The 18,814-nt window shown below is 54.0% G+C and overlaps 2 protein-coding genes across 2 annotated transcripts; one reads left to right on the top strand and one right to left on the bottom strand.

Moving 5' to 3' along the window:
• Window positions 1-839: 839 nt before the first annotated feature.
• On the top strand, window positions 840-13,284 carry DNAJA3 (DnaJ heat shock protein family (Hsp40) member A3). The gene is given in 14 exon segments (XM_075165912.1): window positions 840-867; window positions 870-926; window positions 929-1,153; window positions 1,336-1,469; window positions 1,928-2,011; window positions 2,783-2,989; window positions 4,065-4,217; window positions 5,641-5,788; window positions 6,625-6,689; window positions 7,595-7,723; window positions 8,182-8,297; window positions 9,015-9,112; window positions 11,288-11,404; window positions 12,174-13,284. Coding segments are annotated over 13 exon segments (1,548 nt in total). The 3' UTR covers window positions 11,392-11,404; window positions 12,174-13,284.
• Window positions 13,273-18,177, bottom strand: NMRAL1 (NmrA like redox sensor 1). Its single transcript, XM_075166064.1, is given in 8 exon segments — window positions 13,273-13,911; window positions 14,206-14,435; window positions 15,208-15,417; window positions 15,907-16,149; window positions 17,031-17,107; window positions 17,110-17,184; window positions 17,187-17,362; window positions 18,047-18,177. Coding segments are annotated over 8 exon segments (1,383 nt in total). The 3' UTR covers window positions 13,273-13,670.
• Between the last annotated feature and the right edge of the window lie 637 nt (window positions 18,178-18,814).

Here is an 18,814-nt window from a genome sequence, read left to right as displayed (position 1 = left end):
CAGTCCTGTGGGCCCCGCGTCCTCGTCCCCTCCCCGGCCTCGCAGCCGGCAGCCAACAGAAGCCTGCGTGTACAGAGGGAAGGGAAGAGAGCGCTGGATCCGAGCCCTCGGGGCCCGGCTGCGGGGTCACCCACGCCCCGTGGAGCCCAGGACTCCTTCCCCGCTGCCCAGGCTGCGACACCGGCGTGTGCCCAGGGAGAGCAGCCGGGACGTGACACATCCCCGTCCTCCCACCCAGCGCAGAGCCGAACCTCTCCGCTGACGGGCCTTTGAAAGCACCAGCCCTGGTAACGAAGGCAGGAGAGAACCGCGCTTGGCGCGACTTCTCCTCCCCTCTAGAGAGCTCCTGCCCTCAGCGCAGGCGGTGCCTTAGCACGGCCGTTCTGGGGTCAGAGGAGCCTTTACTTCACTTCTCCCACTGCGTTTCATCCACCGAGGCAGGAGAACGGCCCTCGGGAGGGAGCGGACCCGAGCACCGAGCCCACAGCCCTGCTGCAGGGCGGCTGCTTCCCCCGCTCGGGAGGGCTCCGCAGGGGGGTGCGGGGTCTGGCCGGGCCTGGCTCTCCCAAAGCGGCCCACGGGGACGAGCTCCTCCTGACCAGGGTCCCCTCCGCCGCCCCGGGGCTCCTCAGCCCGGAGGTGGCGCTGTCCCTTGCCTGGCGCAGTTACCCTGCGCACCGCTCTCCCGGTGCTTCCCCGCCCCGAGGGCCGCCACGGCGGGGCTCTGCGGCCACCCGCAGCGGCCCAGGCCCCGCCGCCCCCGCGGGCCGCCGCAGCCGAGGCCCGGGGTGACAGACACCTCCGCTCTGGGGCTGCCGCCCCCGGCAGCGGCAAGGCGCATGCGCAGCAACGGGCGCCCGGGACCTGCGCGGGGGCTACTGCGCAGGCGCGCTGCGTCCTCCTCCGCCTGCGCGGCGCGTGCCGCCGGTGGCGCAGGCGCAGCGCTGCGCGCGGGCCAAGATGGCGGCCGGGGGCTCCTCGCGTTGGCTCGGGGCGGCCGCCGCTGTCGCCGCCGCCCGGAGCCGCGGGCCGGGGGACGGGCGGCTGCCGCTCGTCTGGCTCGTCCGGGGGCTCAGCGTCCCGCCGTCCCCCGCCGCCTCGTCCCGCGCCGCCCGACGTCTCCTGCCGCTGTGCGCCGGGCTCTGTGCCGCGGGTGAGCGGGGCCGGGGGCGGCGGCGGGGCCTCAGCGGGCCGGGGCGGGGGGCGGCGAGCTGCGGGCTGTCGTGTCGGGGCCGGGCGGGCGCCGGGCCCCTTCCCCCGGCCTCGTCCCGCCTCCTGCCCTTGGCGGCGCCGTCCCGGCCCTCACCCCGGCCCCTCTGCCCTCCTCTCCCGCAGGGACGAAGCGCGCTGCCGCCGCCGCCGCCGCCTTCCACAGCAGCGCCGCGGCCCGCGCCAAGGAGGACTATTACCAGGTGCTGGGGGTGCCCCGCACCGCCACCCAGAAGGAGATCAAGAAGGCCTACTACCAGGCACGTCCGACCGCGGGCCCTGCTGGGGGGAACGCTGCCGGGGCGGGCGGGCGACCGCCGGGCTTGGGCCTGTAGCCAGGTAGAGGGGTTGTAGCCACCCGCGGCCTCTCTTGTACGGCAAAGAACCGAAAAGCCATTGAGATCCCTGTGTTGGGACCCGCTGGAGACGGGGAGGGAGCGGTGGGGAAGCTCAGCACACGGGAATCTCTTCAAAGCGTGGGTTGCCTGCGCTGTCACCTCGGGTCTCTTTCCAGAAGGTCCGGGGATTGCTGAAGAGACTCAGGTGCAGCTTCTGTAGTTCCTTATATTGGGATGATAATGGAAAGTGAAGGCTTTAATTTCCCTAAAATACAGATAGTGAGTGCCAAGCCTTGCCTAATGTGTTTTTCCTGGCATGTGAGAGATGCTAAAGTAAATTATTGCTGCCTGTCTCTAATAGTTTGATTTTTGTCGTTTAGCTGGCAAAGAAATACCACCCTGATACAAATAAGGATGACCCTAAAGCTAAAGAGAAGTTCTCTCAGCTGGCAGAAGCCTATGAGGTAATATGCAGGGTTTTATCGTCATGAAAAGGAGGAAAGATTGGAGGGTAGATGGGGTGAAACATTTCGTCTTCTTGTGTGCATTTCCTGTAAAACCATGGCTATTTTTTCATTTCTTGTACTTTAGGCGTGAGTGCCTCTGTCCCAACGGTGTCTCCAGCAAATTACTTAGCCCAAGTGTGTGATTTAGCTGGAAATGTTTTGGGCAGTTTGAATGTGTGCTCTTTCTTAGCAGTGGGTGACTGGCACGGATGCTGTGGTCACTGCGGTGGAATTATTGGTCAGCTTACATAAACAAACAAAAAAACCTGTCAGCAGTTACTGGCTGTTTGAGACAGAGGTACCTTCCACCGTGCCGCATCCCAGCGCCGTTTCTTCCTGCTCTTCAGCTTGTTCAGAATTTCTTTTGTGCTGACTTTTGCTCTCATGGGTTTTCAGGTTTACCCCAGCACTCATCACCAGCTTTCACATGATATATTAACGATCGAATATATGATGGAAGTTATTCTTGCTTATGATGACTTGTAAGATTTTGTTATTTTCCTGATGACAAGCTGAGAGATACCGGGGGGAAGCGGCTTGTCAGTAATTCATACGCTGCTGAGAGCTGGGATGGCCCTCCTGATGACAAGAAGGTTTGAGAACGTGGGCTTGTGGTGGAAATGCCAGTAGCCTTGAAATCTCCTGAGAGACGCTGCTCTGCAGATCCTGGCTGTCCAGTTGCTCGGGATCTGTACAGTGTCCTGATGGTGTCCGTGTTTTGCCTTAAAGGTATTAAGTGATGAAGTGAAGCGGAAACAATACGATGCGTACGGCACGGCTAGTTTTGATCCTGGCGCTGCAGGTGCTGGCGCTGGGCGGCAGTACTGGAGCAGTGGTCCATCAATTGATCCGGAAGAGCTTTTCAGAAAAATCTTCGGAGAGTTTTCAGGATCCCCTTTTGGCGATTTTCAGAATGTCTTTGACCAGCCACAGGAGGTATGAAGCGCATTTATTTTCTGAGTAATGAAATGAAAATGAGAAATGAAAAACACAAAAGCTGGAGAGGGACACTAGTCTGTCACAGACTGCTCCGGGAGCAAGCTTAAGCAAAGAATTTGCTTCTGGGAATGTCAACACGTGAGTGTCCCATTGTATGGGTGGGAGAGTCACGTGTTTTGGGAAGCCATGTGGATACGTTCTCCACATCTCCAGATAGAATATCTTTTTTCTGGGCTTCAGCTACTTCATTTGGCGTTTGCTGACACCAGTTGGTGCTGCCAGACAATTCCATTATTGTAGAGGCAGCTTTTCTACTGTACGTTGATTTACATATGTCTGCTTTGATCTGTAATGCTAAAAACCACAAAATACCTTTTAACTATAAAACAAGCCTTCCAGCATTAGGTTTGACTGCTTAATTGTCTTAATTTTGCAACTTAATTGACTTAACTTTGCAGGGGAGCCCATAATAAAACAAGACCTATTTCTTGTTCTTTGTACTGCAGCTAAATGCTCTTTTAAGTATTGACAGTGTTGGTTCATGTGCTGCCTTCAGAAACGCTTGGTATGTGGCACTTCTGGCTTTACTAAAAATGATCTTTCTGTTATAAACAGAATTTCCTATTTTGTGCAGTCATCTTTGCTGATGAAAAGAGTTTATTGAGGAAGAACAGATACTTTCATTGGGATTGAAAGCCTTCTCCCTCACCTGTTGCTGCATTCCCATTAAACAAAGCCTTTAGAAGTACTAAGAGTTTTCCTGAGGGCAGAAAAACGCTTCTATTTTTACTTCCTTCTTTTCTATTTTTAAATCTTGTTTCTGCTACACAAGTGCTCATCAGACTGGTGTAATCATCATTCCTGTAATGTCTGCTATCCTTTTGTACCCCTTTTTATTTATATGAGACAGATTATTGCTTCCTCAGATGAGGCAGAACCCTTCTGAATCTGTTTCTTCACCCCCCCGGGATGTATTTTAAGCATTGTTTGATATTTGGCTTAAAACAATTTCAGTCTGCTTAAGTCCCCATCGCATACCAGTTGTAGATTGATGTCCGTGTTTCCTGTGCAGTATATCATGGAACTGACGTTCACCCAAGCTGCAAAAGGTGTTAACAAGGAGATTGTGGTGAACATCAACGACTCCTGTGAGCGATGCAATGGTAAAGGACACGAACCTGGTACCAAAGCGCAGCGCTGCCACTACTGCAGTGGCACTGGCATGGTAAGTGCTTTTTAAGACACAGGTTCTGCTGTGCTTTTCCTTGTTGGGGCAAGTCGGTCCCTTCTGCAGTGAGAAATTCTCACTACAATCGTCAGCTTATCTCAGGTGAAGCCGAGTTAATGTGGACTGGATGTTAATAGGCACTAGGAAGATTTTCTTTGTATTAAAGAAGTGCTCTGCCCAGCTAAAAGCATTAGCCTTCAGGGCTAGATCATCTGGTATCGTACATCCAGCAAACCACATTTATATAATGTAACAGTTCTGAAATGACTTGGGCATTACATGGGATACTTTGAATTGAGGGGTGGAGGGCGGAGGAAGGTGATGGTAGCCTAAGGGTAATCATGAAGTAAGATGCATGCTGCTTACAGTAAGTAAAGAAATGAACACCTCTCCCGTGGGGACAGGGAGGGAGAGTTGGGGTTGTTCAGCCTGGAGAAGAGAAGGCTTTGGGGAGACCTTATTGCAGCCTTCCAGTACTTAAATGGGGCTTTTAAGAAAGATGGGGACAGACTTTTTAATAGAGCCTGTTGCGACAGAAGAAGGGGGAATGTTTTTAAACTAAAACAAGGGAGATTCAGACTAGATTTAAGGAAGAAATTTTTTACGATGAGGGTGGTGAAACCCTGGCACAGGTTGCCCAGAGAGGTGGTCGATGCCCCATCCCTGGAAACATTCAAGGCCAGGTTGGACGGGGCTCTGAGCAACCTGATCTAGTGGAAGATGTCCCTGCCCACGGCAGGGGGTTGGACTAGATGACCTTTAAAGGTCCCTTCCAAACTATTCTGTGGTTCTATGATCGATCTTCAGGCTTTCAATTTCCACGCATCAAAATGGGTACTGGCAGTCAGTCTGTGACCAGAGTCCCTTTCTGTGCAGAGCAGGTGTAGTTGGTCAGAGGAAACTGCAAGCTCTTCCCACCGTCTCCTCATGTGCTTCAATCTGAGGGGTGGCTTTCACAGTTCAGTCCATAGCTTAGTCTCCATAACGTTTTCCTGGACACTGGCAATAATTCATGCAAGTGGATTGTCCTTGGATTCCTTAAAATAGAGATGTTTGTAGTTCTTTGTGAAATAGCACTGTAAGGAGCTTTGTTCCTGCTTGCGCATTAAAGCCTAGAGATGGAAAGTGGTGTGTTTCCCTTCCCCTTGCCGTGAGACGCTTGCTCATAGTGATGGTTTTCAGTGGAAGTCAGAACACGATGGCAATTGAGTTTGGTCCAGCTTCTGACAAGCAGCATCCTCTTTGGATTTCTGAGCCAGTTTTCTGCTCCCCCCCTTGCTAAAGGGTATCGCTGTCCTGTCAGGTTCCATGTGCAATTAGAGGGACTCGGACGTACCGGGCCATTCTGGCAGTGTTTTGTGGAAGTGAAAATTACCATCTTAGTACCAAATATTTGTACGATCTGTGTTTTCTTCACTAGGAGACAATAAATACCGGCCCTTTTGTAATGCGCTCTACGTGCCGACGATGCGGCGGTCGTGGTTCCATCATAACAACACCCTGCGTAGTATGTCGAGGAACGGGGCAAACCAAACAAAAGAAGACAGTGATGGTTCCTGTGCCAGCTGGTTAGTGCTGTACTTGCGTGCTGCTCTCTGTTAAATAACTATAGTTACTTGCTTCCTCTCGGCCAGCAGCGAGGCACTTGCCTCCAAAGCATGGCTGGTCCCTGCCAGGTACGAATGTGAGAGCAACGTAAGAAGTTTTGCTGCAGAGAAGTTATCTTAACAGCAAAGCAGGTTGATAGCTTGGCAATTGAAAGGGCTAGTAATGAGATGAACTTTCTAGCCATGGATATAAATGTTTGCTTTGCCCTTCCTGAGCTGAAGGTTTGGTTCCTCCATGGATCCTTTTAGGCAGCTTTTGAAGAGTGAAACTCTCAAAGGGTTTTGTTGCCTTGGGTCTTTCGTTTGTCCTTGATGAAGCTTGGGGAGAGGGTGGGAATCTTGAAAGCTTTAGCTTGGCTCAGAGAAGTGTGCTGATGGCCTTCCTCACCAGAGAGGATAAAATGAGTGGTGGGGCTGAAGACTTGCTTCTTCGAGACTGTCCTGGGTGAGCAGCCTGTAATTTTCCTGCAGCTTGTGGAGGCTGCCCAATCTTCCTTAGTCGGATGCATCTCCCAAAAGAATTCTGTAAGGGGTTGAAGTAACGAGCCTGCTTGGAGCGTAGTGATCACCTCAGAGGTATAAATGTGTGCTGACACCTCCTTCCTTCGGCCACAGCTCCTGGGCTCCTGTGGGAGAGCGTTAGTGTGCGGCCTGCTGGGAGGTCTCGAGCCTCGTGCTCCTGGATGTGCGGGTGCTGCTGTGGTGCCAGGCGTTTGGGGATGGCAAGAGTTGTAGGTATTCAAGTAACACGTGGATTATAACGCAAGGTAACGTTCCCTCTTTTTTTCTGATTGCAGGCGTTGAGGATGGGCAGACAGTTCGGATGCCTGTGGGGAAGAAAGAAATTTTCATTACGTTCAGGGTACGTACCGTTATATTGTTGGCTGTTTTCCTTATTTAAATTGGTTGCTTCTTCCCTTCGCAACTGCCTGGGAACTCTGACTGAATGGGGGGCGGAGGAGGAAGAGCGAGTGATCCTCTGAAACAGCTGAGGTAACATGATCCACGTGAACTTTCTTGAGATAGCAGAAGATCTGCATTGTAACAAGTGGTATAATGTTAAGTCTGCTCATGAAGAATTGCGCTGCTTGTTCCAGGATGAGGCCCTTATGGTAGCGTGCATCAAAATGCAGAGTAGGTTCTTGTTGATGCCTTGAGTCTTTGACTTGGCAACGTGAAGGAGCCGTCTGCTGGCAGTGGTGGGAGCGCCGAGGAGGGCTGCGGGAACGCCCGTGAGGGGCTGGCTGGTCACGTCTCCTTTTGCAGATACACGTGAAGTGCTGCTTTGCACTTGTTTTGTAGCTGGGACCCTCTTCTCCTGCAGGTACCCTGTCATACGCATCTCTGTCAAGGAGAAAACGTTTTTCAGCACTTTTTTTGTGGTGCAGGAGGATTTAATTCTTTCCCAGCTTGTAAGGCCACTGCAAAGGTGCTTGCCTCCCTCTTCTCTTCTGGCTTTCCGCTGTTCAGGGTACTGGACAAGGCAGTGTCTTCTCTGTCTCCGCAGAATCATACCGACACTGACAGATTAACAACAGGATTAGGGGAGGGAGTTGCCGAGATAGGAAGCAGGCATCCTCCTAAGCCTCTGGCTGATTACAGTCATGTCAAGATCTGTGTTTTTCTAAAAGACTGAACATTAACTTGGACTTCTTAGCCCTGCAGTTTGTGGATGGTAGAGGGTCTGACTACAGTGTTCTGGCAAGTTTTATGATGAGAACTTCCTGGTGTTGTGCTCACTTCTGTTTGGAACTGCCTGCCTTTTAGGTTCAAAAAAGTTCTGTGTTCAGAAGAAATGGAGCAGATATCCATTCGGACCTCCTTATTTCAATAGCACAGGCTGTTCTGGGAGGCACAGCCAGATGTCAAGGCTTGTACGAGACAATCAATATCACGGTAAGTACCATTACGTGGAAGAGCTTGGGCATAATTTGGTGCGGGACAGCAGAGACTTCTCCTTTGCTGCAAAGATGGTGCGACTCTCCTAAGTCTGCCAGTGTCGCGTTTCAGACTTCTTCAGGACTGAGTGTCAGGTAGTTTGTGACCTGCTTGGTCACAAACCTCCTTTCCTATCTCCGTGTAGGGACAGGGAAAGGAAGGGCCGGGTGGATTGCTGGACGAATCCCATCCAAGGTCTACAGACTGTGCAAGGTTCTTTACTTGTTCCTTCAAAAGCTTTTCCGTCATTACTGACTTAGCTTCTGAATATGTCCAAATGCATGAACGTATCAGATCTCTCCCATCCTATTTCGAAGCTTGCTGGAGTAGTAGTTAATTATTGTAGACATGTAATGTAATTCCTATATATAAATGGTTAAACTAGAGTAATAAACGTGACCCCTCTGTGTTCATAGATACCCCCTGGCATTCAGCCAGACCAGAGAATTCGAATGAGCGGGAAAGGCATTCCCAAGGTTAACAGCTACGGCTACGGAGACCACTACATTCACATAAAGATAAAAGTTCCTCAGTAAGTAGAGCTAATGCAAGTTTTTGTGAAATCTTGAACTTTTTGCAAAAAACATTGTTCAGAAAGATTTGGTGAAAATTCCTTACTGCTTTATCAAGATCATTAATTTCTCAGTCTGCTTTTAATTCTAATGTGAGGTAGACTTTTTTTTTTTTTTAATAATACATTTGGCAATCCAGCTGTAAAAATCCTAAACCCTGGAAATACATAAGTAGTTCTTACCTGCATATTTGCTTGGCTATCTGCAATTCTGTCTGGATCCCAGTTACATAAATTCAGTGTTCTGGCTTATAACACGTCTGTGCTCTCACACCTATAGCTTAAAGGAACTGAAGTCCTTGGCAGTTGCTTTTCAGACTGCTTGGCCACCCTCTGCTCCTGTGTGAAGGAAACTTTTTAGCCGCACTTGGCAAGGGAGTTAATTTCCTGAGGTCTCCCCACCAGATGTGTGTTCTGTTGCAGCTCCACACGGTTCTTAGCACCTATTTTGTTTTTTCATTGCAGTGGGTCATATCTCTTCTCTTCCACTGAGGCCTATTCTTTATGGATTGCTCATTTTAAGAGCACCGTAGGGATTCGCAGTGTGTGCCTGGTGTATTAATCTTGTACTTCCAGTAGCTGCCTCTCGTGCGTGCTGCTGGAGAAGGTTAAGGAGGTCTGTAGACACATCTGTCCCTAAAAACAGCCGTAACCAACACCTCTGTCTTCAACCTGCAGGAGGCTGACAGATCGCCAGAGAGCCTTAATGATGAGCTATGCGGAGGACGAGGCGGATGTGGACGGCACGGTGAACGGAGTCACAAATACAGCATCAGGTGAGCGGTGGGAATTAGCGCTTCTTCCTCATGGAGTTGGCGTGGGAGCGCAGAGCGCTTCCTGAGGGTTCCTGGGGAGGAAGGTGAGCCAAGGTCACCTTGAGACCATGTGTCAGCACAACCTGCCAAGCATGTTATATTGGAAATAGTTTTAGTATGATGTTAATAGGCTGTAGCACAAAGCAAGGAGGTAGCCTCTTCCCAGAAAGCGTCACTTGAATACTTACTGGGCAAATCTGTGCATGATTAGAGAGCGGGTGTTGAGATACTCCAGGGTCCTGACAAGTTGTGGAGCCTCGCTGTGGTGATGAAAGCCGCCTGCTCCCTGCTTCTGCCCCTGTGCCAGAAGTAACTTGTCTTAGTAGCAGAGGTAGAAAAAGAGAACGTGCTTCAGGCCGATTTTCTGTGTGAGCTAATCCGTTGTGCTTCTGACCGCAGTGGGGACGTTTCTCCACGAAAGCTGCTGTCAAGGCTGCTCTGAGCCGTACTCTGTGCACATGGGGGAATCTTGGATAGAGATGTTCACTGGTGCCGAGCGTTGGCTCCAGTCAGTAGACAGCGTGCAGCGTGACGGAGCGAGTGAAGTCCGCTGGGAGCTTTGTAAAGCTGCTCTTTCAGCTCCAGATCAAAAATTTCAATTTGATTATGTGTTTTACGTTTCAGGGGTGAGGTACCTGGCATCTAAAGGCAAAGCATAGTGAGGCAAGAGCTTTGTCTTTTGCTACTGGAAAACAATTTTTTTCTTTGCTCATATTGGAACAATGAACTTCTTAAAGCTTGTGGGATTTCTTTTTATGCTTGAAACCAAAAAGGGCATTTATGACTGCGTACAGCTAGGCAAAGGTGAGAGTCTTTCAAAGCTGCTAAACGATCCCAGGAACTCGGGTCCTCTCTACTACACGTGCCAAAGCCTGAGGAATATAGGCTGAAGTTCAGGATATTGGAAGGTGGTATCTGCCAAATACTTACCAATGTTATGTTTTATAGTGCTTCCGTAACACACAAGTTAGGTCTTTTCCACTGAGGGTAAGCGTTAAAGGTCAACCTTGGGGGGAAGGGGAGAGATCTCTAAAAAGCTGGAATGAAAGTTTTGTGCTTAAAGACGTTTCTGTGCCAAAGGAAAAAAACTGCTCTCCAAATTTGTTTTTTAAAAAGGAAATCTGCCAGTTTTTACCACAGTTAAGTAGCAAGATGGATTAAAAACAACGCCAGTAGCTCGCAGTGTAGAGACAGGCTGAAAGCGTGTCCTTGCTCTGGGAAGCAGAAATACCCCGAATGGATGGAGGCGTGTTCTGCCGCAGGCCTCAGTATTTCATACCATTGCATCAGTCTGAGCTCGGCAGTCAGCTGTGGGAGGACTGGACTTTGTGTTCTCTGTGTGCAAAGAAAGCTCGAGGAGGATTCGGGGGTCTTGTTATTGACGGTTTTACTCTAGAAAAAGCAGATTAGCAAAGAGGTTTCCTTTGTTCTTGCTGTAGCCACTTCTCGGAGGGACAAACAACTTCTCAGGACCTCTTTATATAGGAAAATTATGCTTGTTGCTGCCAGAAAGTTTCCTTATCTGGACACTACTTCTGAAATACTTGTAGCCTTTTTCATTCTAGCCCGAGTTCATTTTCTCCTTGATACTGTTTGTCTGAGCATTGCATGAGGACTACTTGAGGCAGACTCCCGGTATAGTTTCGCACTGCTTTGCTCTAAAGGGTCACGACACGACCATGAAACAGGAAGATGGATTGTTCCAGGGACCACCTATACAGCTTTTTTTTTTCTGTAAAGTCATGCCTGGCGGTGGTCAAGTTGACAACTTGGTTTTAGTGGCAGACTCTCAATTCCAAGTGCTTGTTTCCAAAGCCTGTGGGGTCCCTGACTTGATTGTGCAGCATGAGCATTCCTTCGCCAGTTGGAGGGCTGGGGAGAGGGGAAGGGAACGGTGTTACCTGGGCTCATGGTCGTCTTTTCCACTTCTGGAATCCGGGCTCTCCAGTGCTTTCACTGCAAGTGGTCCAGTACTGTGGCTTGCTGCCAGGTGCAGCCCTGTACGCGAGGATGCAGGCAAACCCAGCTGCCTTGACTCGACCATTCCCCGTCTAAAATAACCCTCTCATTTTGTCAGGGGTGCTGGCTACTGGTGGGAGATATATCTGACTGCAGCCCTTTGCTGTTTGTGTCCAGGTGGCAGGGGCACGGCTAGCGCTGACGCAGGCGGGGATAGGCCTGAGGCTGAGGAGAACAAGGAGGGATTCCTTTCCAAACTTAAGAAAATGTTTAGCTCCTGACACCCCATCCGAGGTAGGAGGCCTCTTGTGTTGTATTGTCCTCTTTCCCCCACACTAAGCAGAATTTGCACTTCTTGGGAGGTAGAAGCAGCAAAAGCACGGCCTTGCTTCTCACTTAGCCTCAGGCCTTCCAGCCACTGGTGTGAAAAGCCCTAGCTGTCCCCTGTGACCTGCAGCAAAAAGCCAGGGACTAAATTGCATTGTTGCTGCAGCAAAAATGCTGGGTACATCTTCAGGGAGGTTGCTGGCCTCCCCTGCAGCTCTGCTTCCTTGGCTGTGCCCGATTCAAAGCACCGAGGGTGTTCCCGTTAGCTGGTGAAGCTGGGACTGCGCAGTTCTGCTTCCACCGCAAAGCCCGGGCTTGCTGGGAGGCGCAGGTGGGCCTGCAGAGCCTCCGGTGCTGGTACGCTCAGGCTGGACTCGCCCCTACCACGGGCTTACAGCACCAGGAAGGACTCAGTCTTTGTCGTAAAGCACAGCAAAGCCCCCGCCACGCAAATGAGTACAGCGTTATAAGTCAGGGCGCCATTTAGTTGGTGTTGGCCTTCTGCGAGGGAGCGCTCCAGACTTGAAATCATCTATGGCAGACACCGGTGTCTTGGATTGCAGGGGCTCAGCTTCCTGTCACCGCAGGCTTCAAACTTGTCTGTTCTGCGTGGCTGACGGAGCGTGACGGCGGGTCAGGCGGGGAGGTGCTCTCGCGCCTGCACTCGCAAAGCTGCTGCGCGCCTTAGGCCGATTTGGTCAATAAACGCTAAACTTTTCTCTTGCTTCAACCGCAGGGAAGCGTTCTACTGGAAACTAAGAGCCAGCCGCAGCTGATCATCTTTGCAGTCGGGGATGAATCTTTCTGGCAGCAGGCTCCAGAGAGTGAAGGATGTCAGTCAGCAGCAGGGTGAGACTCCCAGCTGGAGAGGCTACAAACCACTGAGGCACCAACAATCATCATGATACAAAACCCACCCACCGTCCTAGGAAATGGTAATGAAGGAAAATGCCAGAAGTGCGGCAGAAGTGCGGCTCTCTCTTGAGGTTGCTCCACAGTCCCTACTGCTGCTGGAAGCTTATTTGATAAAAATTAAAGTTGAAATATTATTTAGAATCCAAAAGAGTGGAAATATGAAATAAAAATTGTCCTTCCAGCAGAGAGTGGAGCAGCTTGCTGTATGGAGTCCAAGATGGCTGCTGCTCACTTAGGTGCCCTTCTAGGTGCGCTTGGTGAACTTGTCACCCCCGATTTTCTCCCAGGAAACTTGGTGAGTCAGTGAGTTTTAACCCCGTCTTCACGACAGCCCTCCTAGCTGTCCCGCACATCCCTCTGAGTGGGAATTCTCCCTGTGGCCGGGAGCTGTCAGAGCCCAGCTGCCCTGGCTCCCTCAGCAGCCCTGGGGTTTCTTAGTCCTGCTGATTTCCTGCACAAAGAGCAGTGATGGAATCTGCACTTTGCCTCAGGTTTCCCTCCCCCCCGATAACTAAAGTTACAACACAAACACTGTTGCTTCTGAATGGGTACAAGTTTATCGCCAAGCCCTCTGCCAGTTTGGGACAAAGTCTTTTATTACGTTAGCGCGACACCCGTAGCATAAATGATTGGTCAAAGAGTCATTGTTGTCTACATGTGTGAGAGTACAAGTGAAGTGGATCACTCCTTCCAGGTGGCGTTGAGCTCTTGCAGTGAGTATTTTCATGGTTACTGTAGCCCGCTGTTGTTAGTTATACCGTGCAGGTACCATCAGCCCACATACTAATCGACCAGTTAAACAAGGACATGTCGTAGTCTTGCCCTTCTTAATTTGCTGAAATAAAGCACGCGTTGCCTCCTGATTAAACTGTCTGTAAAGTGATTCTGTATCCATGTAAATAAGATTGACTTCATAAAGATATTTAACACGTGCTGTGCCTTGCTGCCTTGTCTGCTCTTCCAACCTTGTCTGTGACCCCCTTTCCCTCCCCCAGTGACAGGAATTAAGGGCTCTCGGCCAAGGAGAGGATAGGACCAGATGGCTCGAGCATCTCTCCGGTGGCTGCGACTGACTTTAAGCGCATGTACAAAGAGGGCCATGCCCCAGAGCTCTTAGCCACGCAGTACCTTAAGCTACGGTGGTGTGAGCCAGTGAGGGAAGGGGCTTTTTAAGCGAGTCTTAAGTACTAAGGTTGGACAGTCTTGAAAAGGTTTTACTCAACTCACAAGGGCAGTGATTGGAATTAGCTCTGGGAGCCCAAAGGCCAGGCCCCAGCTGAGCGCTGTCTGACTCGAGGAATTAGGTTCAGCTTTCAGGTTACACGGCGCGGGAAGTCACAGCACGGTCCCCTGTGCCAGGGGGGTGCTGACGCCGCGCTCCGTCTCTCCAGCGTGCTGCTCTGCCCGCTGGCTTACCTGCGGTGCCGGAACCTGGTCCCTGGAGAAACCCCGGTGTTTGCCGTTTGCTCGGGAGCCTGCGCCAGTGCTGGCTGTGGGCACCTGCGGAGAAGGCACTGCCCTGCGAGTTCAGCCCACCGAGAGGTGCTGCATGCTCAGAGCTGCCTAGGAAAGAGGGTGATCCTGGGAAAACAGGATCCAACCACCCTACAGACGTGAAAACACCCAGAATCACTAAACACCTCTCTGAAGATAGCGTGCAAAGGTAGCGCTTCTCCCAGCTGTCTCCTGCAGCTGTACAGCTCTTGCTCTAGCTGCACTAGTCTAAACAGTCTCAACCAAGTCGCAGGAGAGCCTCGGAGCCCACGCACGGACCAAAGCTCTCCCCAGCTCTGGCAGGGTCAGCCTTTTACCAGGGCGCTAGTGGAAAGGCAGCGTGGCTCAGCGCAGCTCACCTCGGCCAGTTCCCGCTACCTGCTGCAGAAGCTCTGGTGGAAGAGGAGGGAGGGAAGGGTCCGATGGCGACCTTCTTGTCTGCCACCCACTGATGGAAGGTGCAGGCTTTGGGGCTGAGTTTCATCGTCAGGTCCACGTTGCGGTCTGGCTTCAGGGCGCAGAAACAGAACATAGCGTCCATTTCCTTGGCGCCAGGGGAGCCACGTTTCTCATACTCCTCTGGTGAGATCTGCAAAAAGAATTGGGGGAAAAAGAAACAGTGTTGTCGCAGAGCAGAGGCTGCTGGGGCCTTTCCCTTAGACCATGCAGGAAAGCTGAAGAGGGCTGCATTAGAGCAGCCTGCCATGTTATTTCCACTGGTGAGGAGGGCTCTGCAAGTCATTTTGATTGGGTTTGAGTAAAGGAAGCAGCAGCCCTGCAGCATGAGGGCAAGGCGGAGGAAAGCCTTCGCCAGAGCACGCTGGCGGGAGGTGGGATGAAGCAGACCACTGCCTCTTGGATGGTGCTGACCCTGGAGTTCTCCCCAGTCCCCCCTTCCTCCATGTGCAGCGTGAGGAAGGGTGATGGTGGGGAAATCATGCCGCACAGACGCTCAGGAGTTTGTTCTGGAGGTGCCAATGCGTCCTCCAGCCGCACGCAGGGACAGCGGGACTAATCCTGGATACCAAACCCGTACACCGGGCTACGAGGACTCTCCACCCCGGCAGCACCTGACCTTGCCACTGGGGTGGGACAGCACTCGTTTTGCCAGTGCTGTCCGTGCTCAGCTCCCATACAGGGCCCCCCCGCTATTCCAGACCAACGGGAGAGGCCGGGCATGCTGCTCCTCTGCCAGCTGCTCCGCAGCCAGCAGCAGCCCGGCCTGGGCAGGGACCTGCAGAGCGCCTAGCTGCTGGGAAGGCACCAGGATCGTCCCACCACCCCTCAAGGTGGGCCGCGGGGCCCTGAGCCAGCTTCCCCCCACCTCAAGAACATCACATCCGCCAAGGGATGCTTCCTACTCTGCTGGCTTCCATGGTCTTGGCCGTCTGCTGGGAGAGGACAGCGGCGTACTCTGCCTCGGTGAGCTTGCCAGTGCTGAGCCCGATCACTTGGTCTACGTACTCCTCCAGGGACTTCAGCAGGCAAAGCACAACAGGCCCGATGTCCTCCACCGCCATCCCATCCACGGGGGTGTCCCCATGGGCAGCGCTGTACGGGAGAGATTGATCCTGGTCAGAGTGCAGCCCGGCTCCGAGGAGGTACAGCTGGAGTTTTTGGCACCCAGCCTCGAAACACGAGGTGTGGAAGAGCTGAGAGCACCGCATCAGCGCGGCAAGCCACGGGAGCACCTGCAGGGCTGAGCTCAGACACCGTGAGCGGCCAGAGCAGCACCATGACTCGCCTGGATCTGCAGCCCCACCTCTGACCTCTGGCATCCCAACTGCAGGGAGTTAGGGTGTCCAGAGACACTCTTGGGATCTGCAGAGCAGCCCTCCGCATCAGAAACAGGACTGGGATCTCACACATTTCTTGCAGGCCACCAAACAGGTCTGAAGGACCATAATGCAGCTGCAACTTGCTGTGGTCAAGCTGCCACAAGCCTCTTTTCCCCATCAGTCTGCAGCCCTGGTGGTTTCACCACCCCGCATCTGCACAGTGGGAGCAGATAACTACAGGATAGTGACCTGGAGAGCGAGAGGTCCTGTCTTACCCAGGACAAACATACCTCCCTGCAGGACCTTCTGTGGCTTGAAGATGGAGAGGAAGTTCTCCAAGTAGAACGGCAGTCGGATGGTCATGGTGGGAACACCAACTTTCTGGAAGTACTCTTCCACCACACCTTTGCCATCAAAGTGGAGCACCTCCAGCCGGCCCCCCGTCAGCTGCTTCACGTTCCCCAGGCCGCTGTACACAACGTGGCACGGAGCAAGGCGCTTTGACAGGTCAGCAAGCCGCTTTCCCTGGGTGAAGGGTGAAGCCAGCCATGAAGAGGGGAATGGCTCCCTTGGGACACACAGGGGCTCTCATCATCCCCACACACCCCCCCTTTCCCCTTCGTTGCACTGGGCAGGAGGGCAGGATCCAACACACGCCAGCTGAGCAAGCTCCTCAGCATCTGGCACCCTCAGCTGGAACCAGGGCTGAGCAGACCCAGCGAGCCTTGTGAGCTGCCCAGGGGGAGCGGAGTCCTCTCCTTACACCACCCTACATTAGAAAGACCACACACCCTCCAGCTCTGGTGCTAGATCCTCCACCAAGCACACAAACACCAATCCTAAAGATCTGCCGGGGCCAACATACCTGCCCTAAAATATCTTTTCTTTTGTCCGCTGCCATCCAGGCATGGCAATCGTGCCACCTTGCAAAATCTGTCCTGGGAGTGAACCCCGCCCTTGGGGAAGGCCCTGGGATTTCTGATACCGCAGCACATTTTGGCCCCAAAGCTGCAAGTGCAGAGAAGTACAGGACTGCAGGCAGCAACAGTCCTGGCTCAGCCCCCGGTAGGGTCTGCGGAGCCAAGTCTTCCCACTCCTGCTACTCTGACTCCCAGGCAGTGCTCTCCACCACGCCAAGTCTTGAGGCATTTAACCACTCCCTCAAGGCACCAGATCCTGGAGCCACCTGGCTGTGAGGGAACAAGTTCTGGCTTCGCAAGAACTGGGACCTGGTTTGTTTGCGAGGCCTTGGGACTTTTCTGGACAGGCCACTTGAACCATCAGGGCTGGCAAGGCTGCACTAAGAGCTGTCCCATGACCCCCACCCCGATGCCACACGGCTGTCCCTTGATCCCCACCTCCCAGGCCATTCTGCGTGTAGTCCCAGCCAAAGCAAGCACCGGTACCTGCGTGATTTCTTTCTCTTTGCTGCAGTGCTCCCAGCAGTTGGTTACAACAAAGGCTCCATAAGCTCCAGTGATGTCTCATCGTCCTGACCTGCCTTCACGACCTCAGCTCCCCTCTGCTTCAGCTCCTCAGCCTCCTCCTTCATGGGGCTCCAGTCACCGCGCGAACCCTCAAGGCCCCATCTCCTAGCAGAGCCCGGGCCACGCAGCCCCCCCGAGCCCCCGTAGGTGCAAACCTGTTCAGAGCCCCGGCTTCCCGCAGGGCTCTGCTCGTAAAGGGAGCTGGGATGAGCTGGAACTGTGAGATGGGGCTGTGCGACCCCACGCTCTCCCTGTGCACAGGGACCAAGTCCTCCAACCCATCCTCCTGCCAGCCCCACCGCCGGTCCCCTGTGCTGCTGCTCCAGCCAGGCAGGCGCTTTCCAGACCCCCTGAACCTCCACGGGGCCCCAGATCCCGGGTGTTCTGGAAGCTATCGATGCCGCCGCGGGGAGCCGAGGCACCTCTCCTCCCCCGCCGCCGCAGCAGCACTGTGGCACGGCCCAACCCTCGCCCTTCCCACCGGCCTGGGCCAGAGCTCGGCAGCCCCCCCGGCCAGGGGCCGGGCCTTTCCCCGCGCACTCACCGGTTGCCTCGAACACCACGAGCAGTCTCTTCCCAGCCATGAGGAAACGCGGGCGCTCCCGGGGCTCGGCCAGGCCGAGAAGCAGAGAGGTCGCACCGCCGTGGGGGGCCGGCGAGGCCGCGGCTCAGCCCCAGGCCCGGCCCCGCTCGGGCGGGCCTCCCCGGGCACGGGAGGGGGGCTGTGAAGGAACAGGCCGGCTACGGGGGCCTGCGGTTTCGGCGGGTGCCCGTGGCGGCGCGGAGCCGCGTCCCCTCACAGGGGCGCGCCGCGTCGCGGGTCTCCTCGGCTCGGCTGGACCCGACTGCGTTCGGCTCGACTCTGTTCGGCTCCGTTCGGTTCTGCTCGCCTCCACCCGACTCCGCTCGGCTATGTCCGGCTGGGCGGGCCTCACCTGTCCATCCCTCTCCCCGGCCCCGCCCACCCCCGCCCGGCCCCGCCCACCGCGGCGGGCACCGGGGGCAGGCGGCTGCCTGCAGCCGGCGGGAGGCCGCGGACCTCGGCCGGGGGCGGCGGAGCACCCATCGGCCGAGCCGCCTGCCTCGTCCTCGGTCACTGCCGGCTTAAAATCTGCGAGCAGCTGCGTAACCCACCCGGGAGGTGGTTAGGGGCTGTACCCCCTCCGCCCCGGGCACCCGCAGTCACCCCCAGGCTTGTAGCCCCCCGCGCTGCAATAGCAGGAGGGTTGCGCGTCCTCCGGTAACGTGCTTTGCACCTTTCCTTGGTGTGGAAACCCGGCTGTTCCCGAGGAGCATCCCCCTGCTCCCTCCGGAGGTGGGGCGGTGCGTTATCCCCAGGCGAATGACCCCGCGCTGGGCTGAGCTGGGGGAGCGGTCCCCGATCACCCCCCTGCCGAGCGACGCGGGCCCGTCAAAATAAGCAGAGTTTTCTCCGGGGCTTTTCTAACCACCCCGGCGAGTTCTGGGTCACCTCACGCCGTGGTGACACCTCACGTCACCTCACGAGCTCCGCCGGCCGCGTTAGAGACGCGGAGCGGGGGCTGTGCTCGCTGAGGGACGGGTCAAACTCATCCTGCTGGGAACTTGGAGGTTGGACTCGGTAAGTAGGTTGGGAAATTTGGGTTTGAATCAAGTAAACAGCCTGGAAAATACATGAGGGGCATGTTATATACATTTGCGAATAAATGATTCAGATGCATTAA

The sequence above is a fragment of the Calonectris borealis genome, chromosome 16 (assembly GCF_964195595.1).
Source record: "Calonectris borealis chromosome 16, bCalBor7.hap1.2, whole genome shotgun sequence".
In the NCBI taxonomy this organism is placed as follows: Eukaryota; Metazoa; Chordata; class Aves; order Procellariiformes; family Procellariidae; genus Calonectris; species Calonectris borealis.
The sequence above is the reverse complement of the archived record's forward strand: the minus strand, read 5'-3'. Positions and strand labels throughout refer to the sequence as shown.